Source organism: Oncorhynchus clarkii, chromosome 22 (genome assembly GCF_045791955.1).
Source record: "Oncorhynchus clarkii lewisi isolate Uvic-CL-2024 chromosome 22, UVic_Ocla_1.0, whole genome shotgun sequence".
NCBI lineage: Eukaryota > Metazoa > Chordata > Actinopteri > Salmoniformes > Salmonidae > Oncorhynchus > Oncorhynchus clarkii.
Window position 1 is genome coordinate 14,720,150 of NC_092168.1, and position 24,206 is coordinate 14,744,355.

At 40.9% G+C, this 24,206-nt stretch overlaps 1 protein-coding gene across 4 annotated transcripts; it reads right to left on the bottom strand.

Moving 5' to 3' along the window:
* Positions 1-2: 2 nt before the first annotated feature.
* On the bottom strand, positions 3-23,676 carry LOC139380438 (serine/threonine-protein kinase tousled-like 1-B). 4 transcript variants are annotated; one of them, XM_071123106.1, is made up of 23 exons: positions 23,625-23,665; positions 23,338-23,468; positions 9,421-9,542; positions 8,992-9,063; positions 7,481-7,519; positions 7,123-7,198; positions 6,993-7,036; positions 6,615-6,818; positions 6,326-6,412; positions 6,134-6,226; positions 5,727-5,837; positions 5,449-5,585; positions 5,018-5,206; positions 4,838-4,904; positions 4,373-4,470; positions 3,990-4,071; positions 3,805-3,896; positions 3,442-3,531; positions 3,179-3,348; positions 2,944-3,079; positions 2,723-2,834; positions 2,529-2,636; positions 3-1,031 (listed from the first exon to the last, which is right to left on the bottom strand). In XM_071123106.1, the coding sequence occupies exons 3-23, from the start codon at positions 9,535-9,537 to the stop codon at positions 861-863; spliced, it is 2,295 nt and encodes a 764-aa protein (XP_070979207.1). In that variant the 5' UTR covers positions 9,538-9,542; positions 23,338-23,468; positions 23,625-23,665; the 3' UTR covers positions 3-860. The 4 variants fall into 4 exon arrangements, with proteins under 4 accessions (XP_070979207.1, XP_070979209.1, XP_070979210.1 ...); XM_071123108.1 differs by having other exon boundaries at positions 6,615-6,710; positions 23,338-23,471; XM_071123109.1 differs by having other exon boundaries at positions 6,615-6,710; positions 23,342-23,471; positions 23,625-23,660.
* Between the last annotated feature and the right edge of the window lie 530 nt (positions 23,677-24,206).

Below are 24,206 nucleotides of genomic sequence, written 5' to 3' on the forward strand. Positions count from 1 at the left end.
GCTGTGTGATTTCCTGGTATTTATTATCATAGTCATCATTTATTATTTTTTATAGAACTGTACAATTGTACCCAAAGTGGATCATACAGCCCTTTAAAAAGTAACATCAAAAGCAGCAAAATGAATGACAAATGTACAAGGGAAATAGTTAAACCATGGTACAGCTGCAATTCCATATCTGAAAATCTTCTGTACAGCAAATATACATTTACTCTTGAAGGAATTATTTTAAATCATCCTGCATATTATTCTGTACATTGCCATTTGTCTACATTTGGTTATTTTGTGCATTCAACATTAGTATGCTGCCTGGGCCTACATGACAATACCACTTGTATGCTAAAATTACATTCTCATAGCTAATTGTACAACTCAAATTAAAACCTAAAACTTTTTCTGAAAACAAAAAACAAACAGCCAAATTGATGGTGCAAAGGGAAACTCTTCGCAGCTAAAGCATTTGCACCCTTGCAAGAGGATGTTAACGATTCTAAAACGGCAGGCTGCCAGTTATCCCTAAGGTCCTATAAGGCTTCCACCAGCAAAACAAACTCAAGTGTCCAGTCACATTTCTTCAAGTTATTTTGTCTGTAGCAGTGCTCTATTCAACCTTTACAAGGTCATTCACTTATGTTCTTTAAAATATCCTTTCATTAGTCTTTAGAAAACACCCATTTGAAACTCAGCACAGTCCAGGCGAAGGCCGAACTCCACATTCAGTTTGCAGTGTCTATGGCCCTCTTGTCCTCCCGTACACCACTAGTTGGCATGTAGCTCCGCTACCCCACACACGGGGGGGGGGGGGGGGGCTGCAGGCATGGGGTAGCCAGGCAGTAATTCAGTCAGTCCAGGACCAGCCCTCAGTACGAAATGATGCTGGAGGCGGCAGGTCCTGAGCCACCAGCACCCATCTGCAAGTTCCCTGAAGAGTTGGACCTCCTCATGTGAGGAAGCAGGTAGGAATCCCTTCCCAGCTGGTGAACATCAAACCGGTCCTCCTTCCTGTATGCCAGGCAGCGCCTTATAAAGGCCTTTGGGAATAAAAGGCGACATTGTTTAAAACACGGGCACTGAGAACTAGAGGTCGACCGATTAATTAGGGCCAATTTCAAGTTTTCATAACAATCGGAAATTGGTATTTTTGTGTGCCGATTTTTTATATATTTTTTTTATACCTTTATTTAACTAGGCAAGTCAGTTAAGAACACATTCTTATTTTCAATGACGGCCTTTCACCTTGTCAGCTCGAGGGATTCTATCTGGCAACCTCACAGTTAACTAGTCCAACGCAATAACGACCTGCCTCTCTCGTTGCACTCCACAAGGAGACTGACTACCTGTTACACGAATGCAGTAAAGCCAAGGTAAGTTGCTAGCTAGCATTAAACTTATCTTATAAAAACTAGCGATTATGATTGTTTAACTACACATGGTTGATGATATTACTAGATATTATCTAGCGTGTCCTGCGTTGCATATAATCTGACTGAGCATACAAGTATCTGACTAAGCGGTGGTAGGCAGAAGCAGGCACGTAAACATTCATTCAAACAGCACTTTCATGCATTTTGCCAGCAGCTCTTCATTGTGGGTCAAGCATTGCGCTGTTGATGACTTCAAGCCTATCAACTCCCGAGATGAGGCTGGTGTAACCGAAGTGAAATGGCTAGCTAGTTAGCGCGCTCTAATAGCATTTCAAACGTCACTCGCTCTGAGCCTGTGGTTGTTTCCTTTGCTCTGCATGGGTAACACTGCTTCGATGGTGGCGGTTGTCGTTGTGTTGCTGGTTCGAGCGAGGAGAGGGACGGAAGCTATACTGTTACACTGGCAATACCTATAGCAGTGGCAGTGCCTATAAGAACATCCAATAGTCAAAGGTTAATGAAATACAAATGGTATAGAGGGAAATAGTCCTATAATAACTATAACCTAAAACTTCTTACCTGGGAATATTGAAGACTCATGTTAAAAGGAACCACCAGCTTTCATATGTTCTCATGTTCTGAGCAAGGAACTGAAACTTTAGCTTTCTTACATGGCACATATTGCACTTTTACTTTCTTCAACACTTTGTTTTTGCATTATTTAAACCAAATTGAACATGTTTCATTATTTACTTGAGGCTAAATTGATTTTATTGATGTATTATATTAAGTTAAAATAAGTGTTCATTCAGTATTGTTGTAATTGTTATAAAATTGTAATCGCTATCGGCTTTTTTGGTCCTCCAATAATCGGTATCGGCGTTAAATTCATAAATCGGTCAACCTCTACTGAGAACCAATTAAAATGATTAAACAGAGCAATATGTTGAGTATGCTGGTGATCATAACTGCTATGGCTGGACAGAAATGCATCTCAAAAGGGGCTTGTGATGTCTGTACCTTACTATGAACACTAGAGGTCTCGACAAAAGCAACGCCAAATACAGGAATTGATCATAAAACAATGCAAAACTATTACAAAGACGATGAAGAAGTGACAATTGCAGTCAGATGGTAATATTCAGACCACAAATGATCCCTCACCTTTGCTTCATTACTGGCAACAGGCTTGACAGGAAACTGAACTTCGGTTGCATTAAGTATTGTGTTCTCCTGCAGGATATCCTGCTGAGACTGATTGTGGCCGAACGGCTGAAAGAGAAATAAGGCTCAGCGTCAACTTATTTACGAGACACTCATTTTGGTAAATCAATAAAACCAGTTCTTTAAAAACGTACTTTTCTTCCATACAAACACTGGAAAAAGATTACACCCACAGACCACACGTCCACCTTGTTGGAAATCTTTGGAGGTTCTTTGCCAACAACAAAACACTCCGGAGGCAAGTACCTTTGAGAAAACAAAAACTAAATGATATCTGCCCACATGTCAAGCACCATATCACCCAAATCATGTGCTGGTCCCATGACACAGGTGTGTATGCGGTGGCACTTCCTACCAGTAAGTCCCTGCTCCTTGTGATGTCAGGTCCATGCCATCTGCACCGTAGCTGTCGTCATCCATGATTTTGGACAAACCGAAGTCTGTGATTTTTATTTCCCCACACGCTGTGCCATCAACAAGCAGGATGTTACCTTGAAATCGGAACAGAACAAATTAGTACATTGCATCAGAAATAATTGGAGCCCTCCCAGTATGGGATATCATTCCAGTGTGTGCAAGCGTTTGTTCACCCGGCTTGAGGTCATAGTGAATGATGGGGGGCTTGATTTCGTTCAGGTATCGGAGCGCATTCACAATCTGCATGACGATGGAGCGGGCCTCCTTCTCCGACATCAGCTTGTGCTGCTTCAAGTAGAAGTCCAGGTCATTGCCTTCACAGTATTCCAAAACTGTGCAAAACCTTTGGGGGCATCATAAAATGAGCAATGTGTAAACGGCAGTGACGAGAGATATATATATATATATATTAGTCAGTACAATAAGGTTAACCTACGTGTCTGTGTCCAGTGAGAAGTAGTCATACAGCCTGACGATTCTGGGGTGGTCCAGCTGCTTGTGTATTCTGTACTCCCGACAGGCGTGTCTGCAACAAGGTGAGCAGTGTTACCATGGGCAACCAACTGAATGACACCAGGCAGTAGGAGCACAGCGGGGTGGAGGTATGACTGAATAACCCAGATATTAAGCAGATGGAGTAGAACAATAAGCTTAAAGCTAGTGCATAAGTAAATACATTTTTTAAATCTTTTTTTTAAACTGTCCATTGTTACTGTGATTCATAAAACTGACTCGATTCTGCCACACAGTGTTGAAGAATAAGAACAGAAAAATGCCAATGTTTTAATGTGGAACATACTTGTGATAATTCTCCTTTTTCTCCTCTCGCCAGTTCTTGTTCAGCTGATGAATTTTCACAGCAGCATAGCGTTGCTCAATCAAGTCAAACGCCTATAACAGAAAGGTTCTGGACTGGTCCACTCAAACAAAGACTTGTAAGATGCAAACTGACAACATGAACACACAGGTCAAATATAAACTCACCTTGTAAACTTCACTAAAGCCTCCTCTTCCCAGAAGATGTAACAGCAGATATCTCTCGTTCAAAGTCGGATGGTCTTTGAATCTTAAAAAATACAAATAAAATAAAATACACAAGGTCAGAATCTCATTAGGAATTAACGCGATGGTAGGACTTTCACCAACTCAAAAACAACTAATGCCGAGAAAGAGGAACCTTGTTACTGAAATGCTAGTCGGGGGGGACAGGCTCATTTTACATCGAGTGGCTGAATGGAAAACACGGACATTGAAAATGACTTGTGACAAGCACCATGACTGCCTCTCCAGTGTCTAACTGAACAATCTGTCAGCAGGAGCCCCTGTGCGTACTCTCTGACGTCAGAGATGCCAGTGATCAGACTCACTGTGAACTGTCCTCGTTATTTATTCTCTTAAGTTCCCGAATGTGAAGGTTCCGCACTCTCTCCAGACGCTCCAGCTCCACCTGGATTTCTGCTTCTTCCTATAAATGATTCACACACAAACATACAGAGGAACATCAGAGGACACACTACAAGGAGAGGGGAGCTCATCAAAACTCGGCTGACTAGCCTTGTATTAAATATTAACGGTTGACTTGGTAGCAAGTCTGTCTCTAGGGCAAACCCTCTTGATGCTTATTCACAGGGGAAACAATTGAATTAACTATAGGTTGAGGGGAAATTTTCTGGGAAAATGTCCACAGAATCTAAGCAGAGTGGTGTAGTGGTTCTACATCAGTGAACAGTGTCAGGATGTCTAATCACGATTGAATTGACTTGAACAATGCGACACAACAAACAAAAAAGCTCAGCTCGTGTTGCCTAGATCTGCCAGGTTGGCACACTGACCTTTTTGAGATGCCCGAGTCGTAGTTTGTAGATCTCTTCCTGCTCGTGATACTCAGCTAGAGTCAACCTTTGGAATGAACCAACAAAAGAGAAATGAAAGCAACAGGATCAAGCATATTTGTTCATAGATAGAGCGTCTTGGTGTGCTTAGCCAAAGGTAGGGAGGACAAGGGCACTCACAGCTGAGGTAGGCTGGGCTTCAGAAAGGGATCATTCTCCGCCCCGTTCACTGCCTTGGTTTTGCGTTGCTTTGGCTCAGAGTTTGTGGTTGGTGCTTGGGAGTTGCTGGACGATGGGGGTTTCCTTTTGGCTAGGAGTTTTCTCTGCTTCTCAATATCCTCCCTCTGTTGGTTTATCCACTCTTGCTGTCTGCAGATAAAGATGTTATATGCAATCAATACCATTTCTGCCAAGCCTGCATTTTTCCCTGGATAAGCCTTTGGAATAAGAGGAAAATGACACTCCAGTACAAATTCTACAAACGTTTCTTCGATACCTGAACAGACTGAACTTTGTTGAAAGAGAAAGACGTGTAGCTCGATAAATTTCTCAACTGTGATATGGTTAAGTTGACTTGAGACAACTTTGACACAGAGACCAAGATACTCAACTTGACTAGGTTTTGGAAGGCAAAGCCATCGGTCCACTGCTCTGTGAAAGAGGCTCCATGTCGCACAGTGGTAAAATGGCCTAACCGTAGTCTGTCCTGCATACTCTTTTCCCGGCACGCCTGCTTCTCCTGGGTGCTCTAGGCAACACAAACAATGACAGACGTCACTGACTGAGTACTCATACCACTGCACTCATACAGACTTGTCACAATGTAAAAAAAGTTACTTTTTTTAAATGCTAGCCTCAGACATTCCGCCTTGAAACAAAAGGGAAGTACCTTTTCTATGAGCAACTTCTTGCTCATGGTGATGCACTTATTTAAGCGTTCTTTGTACTTTTCAAGTAATTTCTGTTGTTCGTCTATCTGTCTCCTGAGATCGCAGTTCGCCTATGGAGAAGAAACAAATCAGGTTCATCATATTACAACCCTAGTAAAAACCAAAGCCCTCTACACACTCCTACCGTAGAAATAAGAACGTTGCAGCTAACTTCCCAAGCATGTCAGCCTAGCATTGAATAACATTTTTTGTACGCACTTTAAGTCTACATGCAGCACAGCGAGCCTTTTTAATTGATCCGTGTGTTCAGTGGTGTCACAGTAATACATCACTGATACTTCAACTCAATGAGGGAGTTAGGAATGTTTTGCTGATGTGTTCTGTCCATTAGCCATATTTCTCTTACTCTAAGCAAATCATCAATTCTGCCTTCTTTTTTCTCAAGGTCCAGGTTCTTGTTCATCTCCAGGGCAGCCAACTTGAGCCCCGTCAGGTCAGTCTGCAATTAAAAACAAATGAACAATGAGTTTAGAATTTAGTCGCGACACACAATCCAAAGTGCTGAACACACACACACTATAGCGGTGGTCATTCTCACCTGCACACATTTGATTGCCAACTGCTTTGGATGCATCACATGTTCCCCAAAAGACAGACTCGTAGGCGATGAGCTGTTTTGCCTAATCTGAAACCCAAGGGACAACAATTGTTAGCGTATCTAAATGGTACTGTCAATTTCTTCTAAACATTGACTGTGTTTAAAAAAACATTTGACATGTTTTTTTAAAATGGGCCATTCTGGCTTGGACAAGGCTACTATGCTTTCTACATACGTTTATAAAGCCAACAAGCGATAAAGGAATTGAAGTGGATATGGGGTTACTTACACTGGAACCCTGCACAGAGTGGGAATGTGAGTTCTGAGGTGAGCGGATCACAGAGGGGAGACCTCTCACAGGACTGGACCCGTTCCCTCCATGGAACTGGAGAGAGAGACCACCAGTGTGAGTGACATCATTGCCCGCCACTTGGCAACAACATTGGCACAGAAAGCCTCCTTTATGTCCGGTTTTGTTCATTTCAGAGCTGGCCTGAGTGTGAAATGGATCACATCACGGCTTCATTGATATTCTCTAAAAACAGAAAACCTCTCTGCTGAACATCAGATGTGGTGCTCCACGACACAGGGACTTAGCCCGGGTCACTCACGATAAGAGTATCATTTAAATTTTCAACCCCCCCCCCCCCAAAAAAGAATAACTTACATCAAAATAATCACTAATTTTGGGTCCTCGCACAATAGACTTCCCTGTGAGAGAGAAAATACAATTAGCATTGACTTTCAGACATCAATGATTTTATCTGGAGCAACAGAAACAGCTTGAGGGAAGTTACCTTGGCTGTTCTCCGACTGGGTGTCGGGTTTCCTCTTTCTTCCTCTGGACGATTCAGAGTGTTTCTTTTCAGGAGTCTGTAAAGGACAAACTGTTTTACCAATGACCACTATCTGGTCGGTTGTACAAGTACAGTCATTTTGATTCCTTGAAATGTCCAGACTAGGATTTAAAATGTCTGTGTTTGAAAAACAAAAGCATAGTGAATACACCGTAGCAGCAACACATCAATCCCAAGTCTACAGCCTGCTAAGGATTCCTGAATGTAGGTGAACTGACCGACCAATGCTGCCTGCCGCCCAGTAGCTGAAAAAGGATGGGGAACATAGCCTAGTATTCCAAATACAATGAGCACCTACCGAGTATGCAGGAGAGCTCCCCCTTTTCACGTCTGAGCTCTGCAAACAGAAAACAAATGGCAGGAGGGGTACAGAGAATGAGTTCAACGTAAAAACCAAAATGCATAATTAATCGAGCTCATTATTAGCCTGTTCTGAAAAGAGATCAATTGTAATGGAAAGCTTTAATGAGGTAGTTGTGTGAGAACTTCCAGTGGGGAGAGGATGCTTATTTATGACCGATGTAGCCCCCCGTTGGCAGTTTTGGGCCACAGGCTGTGAGGAAGAGGAAAAGCGACTACAGCAGGTAGCTAAACTGTAGCACAGACTAACTAGCCTTTTGTAATGTCTGATTCAAATCAGTTTATGAGCAAAACATAAGAAAACAAGGTAAATCGCCCAACAAAGCAAGGAATCAGCTAAAATCAACCATTTTCATTGAATCAACGACCTAAGATAGGTCCAGAAATAATCCTCATCCTCTAAATTAAAAAAAAAAAGAAAAAAAGCAAGCATTACAATGGTTAAACTGCAAAAACACTAACCAAATCGAAGTCTAACATGAGGAGCCCATTTCAACAGGGCACAGGAATCCTTGTGATATTTTTACAAAAGATTTACAGGCCCCAAAACCAGGACAGAGCCTTGTACAGGGAATCTGCTGACAGGCGGTGGTCTGACAGTTTCACCAGTGCATCATTAGGGAGGGTGTGACGTATGGGGGCCGGGGGGGCATCTGTTTGGGTGATATCTGTGCAGATTCATCATGTCTGCGGCAGAAAAGGCCAGAGAGGTTTTATTCTGCCTCCTCCTCGATCATGCTCGCACACAGGCCTCCATCAGTGACTTATTACACCACCTGATGAACTAGACGGGAGGGGAGCAGACAATCACCCGCAGTCAGGTTGCTAATATACGTGCAGACTCCACATTGCAGAGGTTCAGGCTTCTTAGGTTAACCCTACAGTCAGCGATGTTGGGAGTCCTCCACCCCACACAAGACTTGCGACACTGCTGCCCCTCCAAATTAGAGGCCATTTGTGTTTTTCCTTCATTAGCGAGCTGTGCTGCCAAAACACAGGAGAACAGAGTGGAGGGAGGCTCAGCATGCAGGATGATGATGCCCGTGATCAGGCTGCCCTGGCAGAGTCTGGCACAAACTGTGTTTGTCCAGAGATGTGAGAGCGCGTGGCATTATGCGTCACAAGAACACAGTTTAATTACAGCAAGATTCCACACATTTTTGTTCTCTCTAGCGCCATCTTCGGTTGCGTCTGACTTTCTCACCAGCGCCAAGGAGGATAACAGGGCCCAGCTCCTCTCCGTGTGATCTCGCTGCTCACATCAACCAGCCCACTTCCAATCAAAACATAGGTCTGAGCCAAACAAGATGGAATGTCAAAGACTAAAGAAACAAATCCAGAAAAGCTGTGGACACCAGTTATACTGTCTGACAGCCTGTTCAAAACAAAATGCACATTCACATCCATTTTTCACAAAAAACTTTAAGAACATCATGTTAATAAACATACCTCTGACTCCTTGTCACTGGAGGACCCCAGGCTTCCAAAACTTTGATTTGAACATTCATTGTTTGTCAAGGCCTGAAATCAAAACAGAAGTTCATTAGAATATTCTATGGAAGAGTGTGCTCTTTACGGATGAACGGCGATTTCAACTGTACAACTGTACCGGGCAGACGGCAGACAGTGTGAGTGAGTGATTTACAGATGTCAACGTTGTGAACAGAGTGCCCCATGGTGGCAGTGGGGTTATGGTATGGTCAGGCATAAGCCACGGACAACGAACACAATTTCATTTAAAAAGCAATGGCAATTTCAATGCACAAACATACAGCGATGAGATCCTGAGGCCCGTTGTCGTGCCATTCATCCGCTGCCATCACCAGACGCACGCTCACTCATTCATCCGCTGCCATCACATGACGCACGCTCACTCACTTTGGTTCCCCCGCTGGTGCTGCCAGTGCTGCCCCCAGTGCTGCCACTGACCCCACCCATGAATCGAGCCTCCAGCAGCTCTTGTCTCCGGGGGTCCAGGCTGTGCAGCTCCTCCATGGTGCCTGGAAGAGAGGAGCAATACCTCAGAACCTGCACACTCATGTAAACCACTTATTCCCTACTCGTGTTGCATGGTATACCGAATTGTCTGTACTTCTGTGATAAAAATTAGAGTAAAGTTTTTTGTTTGGTACTTCTGTCAAGTGTCTCACGTGATTGAGAGAATCAAGTCAGCGCATCCCCTTTATAGGGTGAAGAGCAAAGATCCTGCTCCACTTATTCATTTGCTAGAGCTACCTGAGCTGCTCCCCACTCATGTAGAGGTTGAAACTGTTCATTACTGTTCGCAAAACAACGTCCAAAACAGGCTAGAACACTTCTACAATTAAGATGATACCGGTAGCTTCCAGCTTTAAATTGTAGGCCAACTTACCCTGCTAGCTTCCAGCAGAATTAATTCACTACTCTAGTAGTTTGTCATATGCAAACCATAATGCTAAATATGCTGATTTCAAAGCTGACTGTCATCAAAAACAAAATTAATTTACTTAGTCTCGCTTGCCAAGCTGAACTCTGCCTGTGAATGACTTCATTACCTTCTTAGAGACAGTGCACACTTCTAGAATAGAAGAGGTTGCTTCTTTTATGCAAATGTTGTTGATCAGTACAATAAAATAATGTTCTCCTAGCAGTTGCCAATTAAATAAGTCCTAAATGGAAGGTATTGTTTGTCATCTGTAGCCCTATGAAATCAGCTAACAAGCTCAATAACTCAACGCATGCACACACTCCTATTAATAATAATAATAATAATATGCATTCACCTGTATTGTGATTAGACCTAGAACTGGAGATTTACCATTCAAATAAATGATAACCATGTTTTGTAGTTAGACTGGTAAAAACAAAGTCAAATTGTTTGTATAATTTATTCATTAACACATACATGGCTCTTAAAAAAAACGTACAAATGTTAAAATGGAATGATTTTAAACTCAAGATGGCAAACGATTGAACAGAGCAGTAGCTGAGTTTCTGTCCGGATCAAGTGCCATTCTGTGACTTTGGCTGGTACTCCTTTTTTGTTGTGGTGGTATCGCGCATCGTGATACTAAACCTGGCATCAAAGTAAAAATTCTGGAATCATGATTAACTCATCCAACGCTGCAGAGGAGATCTGACTGCATCATGATCCCCCCATTCCAGACATCATTACAGCTTCAACCAAGTTGTGTCCCCCAGCCGCCACCACTCCCATCTCTGAACCAGGTCAGTTCAGATTCATAGCTGTACAACAAGACTCAGAGGAACATGGCACCTCTCCATGACATGAGTGATATATGCCCTGAGAAAGGGCTTAGTCCTGACACAATCTGTAGCCGAGTTCAGCCTGCAGTCGAACACCAGATAACGGGACTTAACAAAATAAATAAAAAGATAGGTATCCATTATACTAGGAGTTACAGGGTAGGTACTGTTTGGAGTAGAGGTCGACCGATGATTTTTCAACGCCGATACCGATTATTGGAGGACCAAAAAAGCCGATAGCGATTAAAATTGTATTTATAATAATGACAATTACAACAATACTGAATGAACACTTATTTTAACTTAATATAATACATCAATAAAATCTATTTAGCCTCAAGTAAATAATGAAACATGTTCAATTTGGTTTAAATAATGCAAAAACAAAGTGTTGGAGAAGAAAGTAAAAGTGCAATATGTGCTATGTAAGAAAGCAAACGTTTCAGTTCCTTGCTCAGAACATGAGAACATATGAAAGCTGGTGGTTCCTTTTAACACGAGTCTTCAATATTCCCAGGTAGGAAGTTTTAGGTTGTAGTTATTATAGGAATTATAGGACTATTTCCCTCTATACCATTTGTATTTCATTAACCTTTGACTATTGGATGTTCTTATAGGCACTGCCACTGCTATAGGTATTGCCAGTGTAACAGTATAGCTTCCGTCCCTCTCCTCGCTCCTCCCTGGGCTCGAACCAGCAACACAACGACAATTAGCGCGCGCTAACTAGCTAGCCATTTCACTTCGGTTACACGAGCCTCATCTCGGGAGTTGATAGGCTTGAAGTCATAAACAGCGCAATGCTTGACGCACAACGAAGAGCTGCTGGCAAAACGCATGAAAGTGCTGTATGAATGAATGTTTACGCGCCTGCTTCTGCCTACCACCGCTCATTCAGATACTTAGATACTTGTATGCTCAGTCAGATTATAGTAATATCTAGTAATATGATATTACTAGATAATATCTAGTAATATCATCAACCATGTGTAGTTAACTAGTGATTATGATTGATTGTTTTTTATAAGATAAGTTTAATGCTAGCTGGCAACTTACCTTGGCTTGCTGCATTCGCGTAACAGGCAGTCTCCTTGTGGAGTGCAACGAGAGAGAGAGGCAGGCCGTTATTGCGTTGGACAAGTTAACAGTAAGGTTGCAAAATTGAATCCCCCGAGCTGACACTGTGAAAATCTGACGTTCTGCCCCTGAATGAGGCAGTTCACCCACCGTTCCTAGGCCGTCGTTGAAAATAAGAATGTGTTCTTAAGTGACTTGCCTAGTTAAATAAAGGTATATAAAAATAAAATATATATATATCGCCCAATACCGATTTCTGATTGTTATTGAAACGGACACCCTGCAACTGGACATTTTACGAGACTCCTGTTTCCATGAATCGTGGACGACGACAGTAAAATTGCCAAGCGGGGTCAAAAATGTGCTACGCCAAAGAGTACCTAACCTGTAACTCCCAGTATAATGGACACAATTATATATTTTTAGTTGAATCACGTTACAGTCTGTAAGCGAGGCTGAATTCTATCTTCATGCAGCCTACTAGTCAGTATACTTGCGTCTATCCACTGTATTCCTTCATACAAAAGGAAAACCAGACTGCCCGTCTTGTATTTTTTTTCCCCCATGACAAAAATGAGAACCTACTGAAAAATACACCATTATCTGAAAACGACTTAATTTGTTGAGTTTAGTAGATTTGCTCTGAAGCTCTGGCCAGAAAAACTGAGATCAGGTATACAGCCAATTTAACAAGGCAAGTCAGCTTCTGCCTGGCACAAAGTCTTAACTGCAAGGTAATAATGCGATTGACTTAGAACCCTGAAGGCCTTCAGAATAAGCCTGATAATTAGTCCTGGGGGATACCCTGATTATCTAAGGTGGCAGAGATAATCTGTTAAAACAAGGCATTACCACAGAGCTATCCATTTAGCTCAAACTAAAATAAGGGAGTGACAAAGCAAAACTAATGAGGATTGTTCCCTCGTCACACACAAAAGAACAGCTGAAAGCAATTTCTGAAACGTTTAATAAGCTAAATGTCTGGTTACTACACATCTGAACAGAGCAGGGGAGACATTTCCTACATTTATACTCCTCAAGATAACATTATATTAACACTGAAATATTTGACATGGCATAATCCTGGTACATGCCTGACAACATTCTGCCTGATGAGTGTTAGAGGCAAACCAAACATGGCGCTCTATAGCTATATGGGGCTCCCTAGTTGCGCAGAGGTCTAAAGGAACTGCATATCAGTGCTAGAGGCATCACTACAAACACCCTGTCCCATGGGCGGCGCACAATTGGCCCAGCTTTGTCCGGGTCTGGCTGTCAGTGTAAATAAGAATTTGTTCTTAACCTCTGATCTCTAGGGGCGCTATTTCATTTTTGGATAAAAAACGTTCCCGTTTTAAGCGCGATATTTTGTCACGAAAAGATGCTCGACTATGCATACAGTTTTTGAAAGAAAACACTCTGAAGTTTCAGAATCTGCAAAGATATTGTCTGTAAGTGCCCCAGAACTCATTCTACAGGCGAAACCAAGATGATGCGTCAACCAGGAAATGAGCAGAATTTCTGAAGCTCTGTTTTCCATTGTCTCCTTATATGGCTGTGATTGCGCAAGGAATGAGCCTACACTTTCTGTCGTTCCCCCAAGGCGTTAGCAGCATTGTGACGTATTTGTAGGCATATCATTGGAAGATTGACCATAAGAGACTACATTTTCCAAGTGTCCGCCTGGTGTCCCTGCGTCGAAATTGGAGCGTAAAGCCAGGTGCAATTATTTTTCCATTTGAGAGCAAGGAGAAACCAGGCTTCCACGAAGGATATATCATTGAAGAGATATGTGGAAAAACACCTTGAGGATTGATTCTAAACCACGTTTGCCATGTTTCAGTCGATATTATGGAGTTAATTTGGAAAAAAGTTCGCGTTTTGAGGGCTGAATTTTCGTTATTTTTTTTTATTTTTTTGGTAGCCAAATGTGATGTACAAAACGGAGCTATTTCTAATACACAAAGAATATTTTTGGAAAAACTGAGCATCTGCTATCTAACTGAGAGTCTCCTCATTGAAAACATCAGAAGTTCTTCAAAGGTAAGTTATTTTATTTGAAGGCTTTACTTGTTTTTGTGATAGTTGCCTGCTAAATGCTAACGCTAATGCTAACGCTAAATGCTACGCTAGCTAGCTACTGTTACACAAATGATTGTTTTCCTATGGTTGAAAAGCATATTTTGAAAATCTGAGATGACAGTGTTGTTAACAAAAGGCTAAGCTTGAGAGATAGCATATTTATTTCATTTAATTTGCAATTTTCATGAATAGTTAACGTTGCGTTATGGTAATGAGCTTAGGTCTATAAATAGAATCCCGGACCCGGGGTTTGGTCGTCGCAACAGGTTAACCAACTTGCCTAGTTAAATAAAAGTTACATTTAGTGGAGTTGATAATAGCCTAGACCAGTGGTTCACAAACGTAATCCACTCAGGCCTCCCATCATTGGGGAACATTCTGCAGTTAAAGCTAATTTCTTGCAATTCTACACATTGACATGTCTTATGTGATGTGGGACTTAAACATTCCAACAAAATCAATGGGCTACAAAACCTAGTAAAAAAAAATGTTAGCTGACATGGGCTTGTTGATCTGGACATTACTGACAAGTTATAAATACAGTTGAAGTCGGAAGTTAACATACACTTTGTGTTGGAGCCATTAAAACTCGATTTTCAACCACTCCACAAATTTCTTGTTAACAAACTATAGTTTCAGTAAGTCTGTTAGGACATCTACTTCGTGCATGACAAGTAATTTTTCCAACAATTGTTGTTTAGACATTATTTCACTATCATAATTCCAGTGTGTCAGAAGTTTATATACACTAAGTTGACTGTTCCTTTAAACAGCTTGGAAAATTCCAGAAAATGATGTCATGGCATTAGAAGCTTCTGACTGACTCAAATGATGCACCGAGTTAGGCTAATTGACCTCATTGCTTGACATCATGGGAAAAAAAACAAAAGAAATCAGCCAAGACCTCAGAAAATAAATTGTAGACCTCCACAAATCTGGTTCATCCTTGGGATCAATTTCCAAACGCCTGAAGGTACAACGTTCATCTGTACAAACAATAGTGTGCAGGTACAAGCACCATGGGACCATGCAGCCGTCATACCGCTCAGGAAGGAGACACATTCTGTCTCCTAGAGATGAACGTACTTTGGTGCGAAGTGCAAATCAATCCCAGAATAACAGCAAACGACCCTGTGAAGATGCTGGAGAAAACTGGTACAAAAGTATCTATGTCCACAGTAAAAACAAGTCCTATATTGACATGACCTGAAAGGCTGCTCTACAAGGAAGAAGCCACTGCACCAAAACCGCCATAATAAAGCCAGACTATGGGTTGCAACTGCACATGGGGACAAAGATCATACTTTTTGGAGAAATGTCCTCTGGTCTGATGAAACAAAAATAGAACTGTTTGGCCATAATGACCATCATTATGTTGGGAGGAAAAAGGGAGAGGCTTGCAAGCCGAAGAACACCATCCCAACCGCGAAGCACTGGGGTGGCAGCATCATGTAGGGGTGCTTGCTGCAGGAGGGACTGGTACACTTCACAAAATAGATGGCATCATGAGGCAGGAAAATTGTGTGGACATATTGAAGCAACATCTCAAGACATCAGTCAGGAAGTTAAAGCTTGGTTGCAAATGGGTATTTCAAATAGACAATGACCCCAAGTATACTTCCAAAGTTGTGCAAAAATGGCTTAAGGACAACAAAGTCAAGGTATTGTAGTGGCCATCACAAAGCCCTAACCTCAATCCTATAGAAAATGTGTGGACAGAACTGAAAAAGTGTGTGCGAGCAAGGAGACCTGACTCATTTACACCAGCTCTGTCAGGACGATTGGGCCAAAATTCACCCAACTTAATGTGGGAAGCTTGTGGAAGGCTACCTGAAACATTTGACCCAAGTTAAACAATTTAGAGGCAATGCTACCAAATACTAATTGAGTGCATGTAAACTTCTGACCCACTGGGAATGTGATGAAAGAAATATAAGCTGAAATAAATCATTATCTCTACTATTATTCTAACATTTCACATTCTTAAAATAAAGTGGTGAGCCTAACTGACCAAAGACAGTGAATTTTTACTAGGATTAAATGTCAGGAATTGTGAAAAACTGAGTTTAAATGTATTTGGCTAAGGTGTATGTAAACTTCCGACTTTAACTGTAGCTCTAAGGTCTACAATGACTGACATGACAAAAGGAAAACTGCTGATACCCTACCCAATTTCAAAAGTTACACCTTATGCATTCTACTATTAACACTCAAGAATAAGTTGAAAGCCTCAGAGTACCAACAACAAAAAAAACACAAAAAAAAAATGGCCTAGGCAATATCTTCATTATGTCACATGTAAGCAAGCACACAGTATTAGGCCTACAGCCGCAAAAACAGGATTTCAACTACTAGGCTGGATCCTAAACAGTCCAATCCTCTTCCTTTTCTCAATCTCCCTCAAACCTGAGGGCCTCTGGGAGACAGCTCAGCTAAGGGAATTCTCCAAGCTACAGCCTCAGAGCAGACTCCGTGGGGGTCTACTTTACTGACATGGCCTTGCTCTAATATGCATCTACAAACGGCTATGAGGTCTCATAAGATCTGTTCAGTCAGTGCATCATGTCTGCCGCACCACTTCCATTGTCAAGAGTGAGACCATAGATAATGCCAGAGAGACACTGATTTTCAATAAACCTCATTGAATCCAGACAATAGAATGGAATTCAAAAAATGTATTTAACTTATTAGAAGATTCATTTGCCCAAGTTAATCATAAGACATGAACAAAATATATCAGTGGTTGTATTTTCCCTGCATCTTTCTGAAAATGCCCTTGACGGTTTGTGCGGTGCACGCACGTCTACACTTTGTGTAGCCATTAGCGATAATGCTAATGATAACAATCTTCTGGTAGAGCTGAAAAGGCTTTCCCGAAGGCTACTTTGTAGTACTGCCTACCAGCCAGAATGATGTCAGGATTATTTTCATCAATCCAGTGGCAAATCCGCAATCACATGAGCTACAGAAAAGTCACTAAGCCAACGATGTCTCTTGATGGTGCGCACCTGCATTAAAGGGCAACTAGACCCAAAACAATGCCCTGTCTTTCCTGTGTTCAGTACCAGAACATTACAAGCCACTCTACTCTGGCCAGTACGACCCATGATGGTTTCCCACCAGCCCGTGGTTTACAGCACCCACAGACAAGACAACAGTTCCTCCACCTTGTCTAACATGAGCTTGGAGAACAATGCAGGCCTGTCTCCAAGACAATTCCCACAAGCGCAGTGGGCCGAAGGGACCTGGGGCTGGCTGTTTTACTTGGCTTTCACAAAGAACACCAAAGTATCAGAGCTGGAACAGAGAACAAACATGTATATCAAATTATTCTCTGGCAGTTCCCTCTTAAAATCAACACCCTTACATCAACCTAGCAATTTGCCTACAACATAGGTTTGTTCTGAAAAAATGTATGCAAGAGCTAGACTGCCTAAAATTAGACCAGATATCACACATTAGTGCTACAGTCTTCATTCGTTCCCTGTATCGGCATCACATAATCCACAAGAACAATGACTACCCATCATTCAAATCTACTGTCCTGCAAAACAAATTCTAATTTCACGAGAAAAAGACCACTCCAGCTCATTTTACCAAAATGTCCACAGCAAAAAAAATAAGAAGCTTGCCAGCCACCTTCTTATTGCAATGGGATAGGCTAATCAGCAAGATCAAGAGAAAAAGAGAAACTATACGAACAAAAATATTAACGCAACAATGAAAGATTTTACTGAGTTACAGTTCATAAGGAAATCAGTCAATTTAAATGAATTCATTAGGCCCTAATCTATGGATTTCACATGACTGTGCAGGGGTGCAGCCATGGGTGGGCCTTGGTCCACCCACTAGGGAGCAGGGACCAGTCGGTCAGAGTTTTTCCTCACAAAGGGCTACTTTTGTTCAGTGTATTAACCATACTAAGGCATAAAATAGGCCAATTAAAAAATAATAACTCATCTATAGCCTAGTTCAAAGCCCATTTAGGCTACTATTCTATGATGTCAACTAGGGATGCAAATTTCTATCAATTTTGCTTTTGTCTAACTGACCTGACCCTCTAACTGGTCAACAAATGGTTACTGGTTGGATTTTTTTATTTTATTGTGTCACCAACAGAAAATACTATCAGAGACCTACATATAATGAGATATGTTTCCGCCCTAACAATGCGAGTCGTCCCAAGGCGGGAAGGCAGTCGACAAGCATAGGCCCAAAATAAGCACATAGAAACTAATTGAGCATATTTGACAGATTTTGGCAAGAGTGAAACCTCTTGCTTTGCCTCTTCCTCTCTGATACTACAGATGCATACAAGGACTGGACATTTTTTATTAAGAGCTTAGTGGATACATGCAACAATAGCAAGCTTATCGTCTTACAGTTCAAAAGGCTGTAGCCTGTTATTGAACACGCAACTCCTATAATGAAGCAGCTAATAAAACACAATTTTCAAACATTTGCCAAAATGTGATTTGCGGACAACACAGCTCTAAACCTAATGCGAGCAGTTGTGACAGATTAAAATCTCCTTTAGAAATGTAGAAAGAGGGGGAATCTAATAGCAACAACTATGATGGGTTGCTAATATGACTAGGATTGTGCTTCTGGACAACGAAAGAAAATTAATATGAAAACCAATAGAACAGGAGAGAAATGCTGATTAATGGCATGAGGAAGTCTTTATAAAATAATTGCATCCACGTTTCTACAGATGGATTTTCGCAAGGCAAGACATGCCTCATTATTTGAAGTAAAACATGCAAGTTTTACTGCCTCAAGCTCACATTGCAAAGCAGTGGGTGACTCGCTGATAGTCAACAGTAGGCAGGCTACAGCCTATACATCTGAATGGCAAATAGGAGGCACGCTTAAATTACGAGTTGAGGAATAAAAATAGCGCCTTTTAAATCATGGCCAGCAAAGTTTAATACGTGATTGCATTTAGAATGGTTATTTGTTGCCCAACGACTGGACTTACAAAAGTAGGTTTCACTCCAGTAGCCTACAGACTTGAGCCACTCTTGCACGGTCTGACAGGTGGTAGGCTTTTCCACTCCTCAAACTAGGCTCTGTATGCGTGTGATAAAAAAGATGCATGATGACATAACGAAAATACACACGAGCCAATTTAATACAACACAATTATGCTAATTACCCTATAGACCAATAAGCATGACTAGTCAAATGTATTTTTGGCAGCTAACCGATTAACATCCCTAATGTCAACTAGCCTACTGTAGATTAGCTTGCTGTTCATCTACATAATCTGGTGGGTGCTGCAACACCAGATGGAGGTAGTCTAACTGGCAGGGAATGCAAAACAGGCAAAATAAAGAAAAAAAGAGACAACACCCTGGAGACACAAAGGATTAGGTACCACAGCAGATTTCGTGGCACCCAAGATGGATGCCACTTTAGCTCATTTGTGGAGTAGAGGTGAAATAAAATGTGGTGCTCTGGGGTCCTAGGGAACCTATGTTCAAACCCAGGACGACGCAGTGCAACACAATGCTATGCATTTCCAGTTAGAAACATGCATTTGATTTTATATAAATTGTACGCCACAGCTGCCCAAGTGGAAATTGCATTATGTAGACTATGGTATTTAGCATTTTTCAGTGATAATGTAATCATAAGCAGCAGTTATGCAAGGCAACAACATCATTCATCAAGTGGAAAAGTTGAAAGAACATCAAATGGAAAACCAGCCATGATTTACCACATTCAGCCTAACAAAAACAAGCGAGTGTGGCGCGAGGAAACCTCTCCCTCAGTTACCTTGGTGTCCACATCACTAAGGACCGATCATGTTCTAAACACACCAACAGTCGTGAAGAGGGCACAACAATGCCTGTTCCCCCTCAGGAGGCTGAAAAGATTTGGCATGAGACCTCAGATCCTGGAAAAAAAGTTATACAGCTGCACCAGAGAGCAACCTGACTGACGCCACACACAAACACATTCCTTCACACACACGCTGCTGCTACTCTGTTTATTATCTAGTCACTGTTCCCCTACATACATATATACACATTACCTTGACTAACCCTAACCCTAATCCATGAAAATCCCTGGTATATAGCCTCATTTGTTTGTTATTATTTTTACTTTTAGGTTATTTAGCAAATTGTTCTTACTTAAATATATATTTACTCTATATTGTTGCTTAAGGGCTCATAAGCATTTCACAGTAAGGTCTATCTGTTGTATTTGGCAAATGTGACAAAGATCATTTGATTTGAGTGTAAAGCGAGTGAGTAACTTTAAAAAAAATGTTTTACCTTTATTTAACTAGGCAAGTCAGTTAAGAACAAATTCTTACTTTCAATGACTGCCTAGGAACAGTGGGTTAACTGCCTTGTTCAGGGGCAGAATTACATTTTTACCTTGTCAGCTCTGGGATTTGTGATGTAGAGTGCTGTAATTTTATAGCTTGCCAGTAGATATTTCAGTACATCATGAAGTAACATGAGAAATGTCATGTAACAGAGTAAACAATACTCAACTTAATAATGCTCACTGCCAAATATCAGTTTCCACTTCAGATTGCTGAATGGATTTTAGGATTGAAATGAAGCAGACAGGTGCTATAGAACACTTTTTAAACAGTTCTGAACCATTGGGGACACATTGAATATGCAGATTTGTCAGGAAATTAGCTTTAAATTAACAGCCATCTCTCTCAGCTCCATGACAAAATGTGCAGAATTGCAGGAAAATAGCCCCCCCTCAGGAAAAAAAACTTTGGAGAAACACTGCCATATAAAATGTCTTCTGGGTTAAAATAATTTGACAACCCTATCACCTTGTTCAGAATATAGTCTGTTGCCCTAGACTGACTAGAGCAGGGATACCCAAACTCGGTCATGCCCCCCCGGGTGTGCATGTTTTGGTTTTATCCCTAGCACTACACAGAAGGTTCAAATAATACAAGCTTGATGAGTTGGTTATTCGAGTCAGCTGCGTAGTGCTAGGGGAAAAACAAAACATGCATCCACATAAAAACAATATATATGCATTTTCCCACCCGAGAAGTTTTCCCATCAAATTGACCTGTTGCAGATGAAAGGCTGTTCATGAAGACCAAGTGCACATGAAAATAACTGAGGTTAAATTCCTACGTACTGAATAAAGAATACAAGTTATTAAATGGGTTTCCATTAAATTTTCAACTCTACTGTTCAAAATTTGCGTTACGTGGCTAATGTAACCACTCTGGTCTTGGCACGTGCACACTAGCCAACAGAGATTGTAGATACAGTGCGGTTAGGCTGGCTTACAGGAAATAAAAATCTCCCTCTTTTGTCCATGGTTATTTGTCAAATGCCGGCCAAGAATCAATCATGTCTCCAGAACCCCGGATATTTATTAGAAAGCACAATCAATCACCACGTGGACTTTCACCTTGTGAAGTTCATATACTCTATATACCTTATTCTATCTGTAGCCTAACAAACTACATGGTTTCCCCGAGTCGTAGTCTAGAACCACACCATATTGTTGCACGACTTCAAATTTACTTCTACATGGTTATTATATCAATATGTGCACAAAAAGGCTTAAATCATTTTACCGACAAAAACGTTGCACCTTGTCTAGCGTATTTTGTTTTGTCAACATTTCGGAAGTCTATTCACCTTTCTTTATACAACATGTACTTTACTAACATAAATGTTGGATGAAAACCTGGTTATAGTTATAATTTGTACATCGCAAATTGACAGCAAGAATCCCAAACAGATGTAGTATGACAAAAACAGAATAATTCCAAACATTGATAACATTGGGATATTATTGAATATGCCTCTATTTATGCATGGATCAGATTTCTTAAATTAAAATTTGTTTGAAATAATTTGAGTGACTTTAGTCATGTCCAAGATTGTATTTTTACAAAAAAATAATTTTGCTCAGAAAATGTAAATATTTTAGGAATGTGACCATCACAATGTCTAGAAATCTGTGCATCACTGCTTAAACATAACATTTGCTTTAAATATGTACTGTTACCTGGTACAAACAAAGATGGGTGGGTATAATTTGTGTTAAATTCTAACAGGAATCTGTTCGCAAAACTTGGTAAAGTAACAAGGAAACCAACAAACCCATACAAAGTAGCATGATCAATTCACCTAGCTAACTAGCCACCGAATAGGCATCAACTCAGCACGTAGCTTATTCTTAATGTTTGTCCATAGGGTACCAGAGTGAGGAGATACATTTTTCGGAATAAACGTGGTGAGTGAAAAACGTCATTAAACAGCCCACTCCCTACCTGGTATCTTATTCTGCTGCTTTACAACCTTGTATGCGTTGTTTGTTGGCAACCTTGTTATTTACGACGTTTTTGGAACAGATTCCTGTTGGAACGTTCCAGAAATTATACCCACTCAACAAAGATCACAAAAATAACAAGGCATGCAAAGACCATCACAAAGACTTGAGTTGTCATGTAGGACATTTAAGGCTGATTACTTGTCTAAAGTAATACACTGCCCTATGAAACTATTGCCACCGTCCTGTCCACACAAACCATTGAATGTGCAGCCTGTACTCTCACTAGCACATGGATACTTGAGTCACTTATACAGTTGTCAATGAGTGCAAAACAATTGATTGCAAACACCAGTTTCTGAATCTAATATGAGCCATTGCACAGTAGGTTATCACGACAAGTGTACTTAGCTGGTTACTGCAATATAAAAATATGCCATCTCAACTTCATGTAAAAAACATAAAAAAATACAATTATAAAGGCGAGGGTCGCCAGACACCATTGCATCATTATCGATAAGGAGTAAACCATTCTAGTTAACTACTGTATACATGTACATATATATTAATGTTGTCCACAGAAACCCATAAATCTCGCAATACTGAATCCATGGGTCCAATTCATGTCACGTCCTTGTTTTAAAATCACACATCTTAGCTTGTTGGCTGGCAAATGCAACATTTAACAATAGATACAGGTAATAGTTAACGTTGTCTTTGTAGCCGGTATAGACAGTTAGTAGTAGCTAGCTAACGTTTACTGGATAGCAAATTCTGTATCGGAAACTTGCTAGCCAGTAAGGCAAGTAGCTAGCACGCTCGCTACTCCACTTCAGCATGTCAATAATTGAACTTATATTGCGAGCAAAATACCAGTAGTTTAAAGTACTGTGCTTAACATTGACCAATTAGCTAGTTTGCCTCATATATTTGCAGTCAGACACCACCAGCTACTACTGTAGTGGCTAGCTAACGTTAGCAGGCTGCTGCCCATCATGGCTTCGGTGTAACTCAAGACGCAATTAATTTCAAGACGATTCTTAGCACGTACCACGAAACGACTCACAAAACATTTAACAAATACTTTTCCGTAAAATATTATTTTTACAGTACCTGCCTTGGCCTTCACCACTGCCGTGATATGTTGCTGAGAAAGCAACCCCGGTGTTGTCGGGGACGTGGAGAGCTAGGACCAAGATGGCGTCCCCTCCAAACTTCCAATGTTACTTTGGACACTCATCAAGCTACTTTTTGAAACGACAAAGCAAACAAACACCGCTGTCAGTGACAGTACAATCTCGTGATTTTTGAAACCTTGCAATGTTTAGACACAAGCCCAACTGCACCGGTAACCTCACAAAATGTTGAAATTTAACATTTTGGACATAACCTCCTCACACCTCTGCAGTGCGTCTGGAAGTGCCCTGTGCTGTTGTACCTTACTTCAAGCGTCACGCATCGTGTGCAAACATTATCGCGAGGTTCATGCACCCAGGAAAAATGCCACTGGTGAAAAGCCATCAAAAATATGCTTGAAAGAGAACATCGTAACTGACATACAGTGTCAGTGGCCAGTTCAGTAATGAGTCAGTAATGAGAATTCATAATCAAGCTATAGTAAGTCATTATTATGAGACAGCAAGTCATATTTATGAGATAACAAGTCATTATTGTGAGATAATAAGTGATAATTATGAGATAGCAAGTCATTATTGTGAGATAGCAATAGCAAGTCATATTTATGAGATAGTTAGTCATTAAGGGATTGTAAGTCATAATTAGGAAATAGTAAGTCATTATTATGAGATGTGTACGTCTTAATTATGAGATAGTAAGTTTGGATCATTGAATAGTCCTGCAGTTTGACCCCTTTTAAAGAGGAAATCTGGGATTCAAAAATTAACAAAGCATTTTCCCCACAATTTCATTTGGTTAACAGCTGAGGAATGGGCCAGGAGAAAGGTAACCACTGTCAAATACAT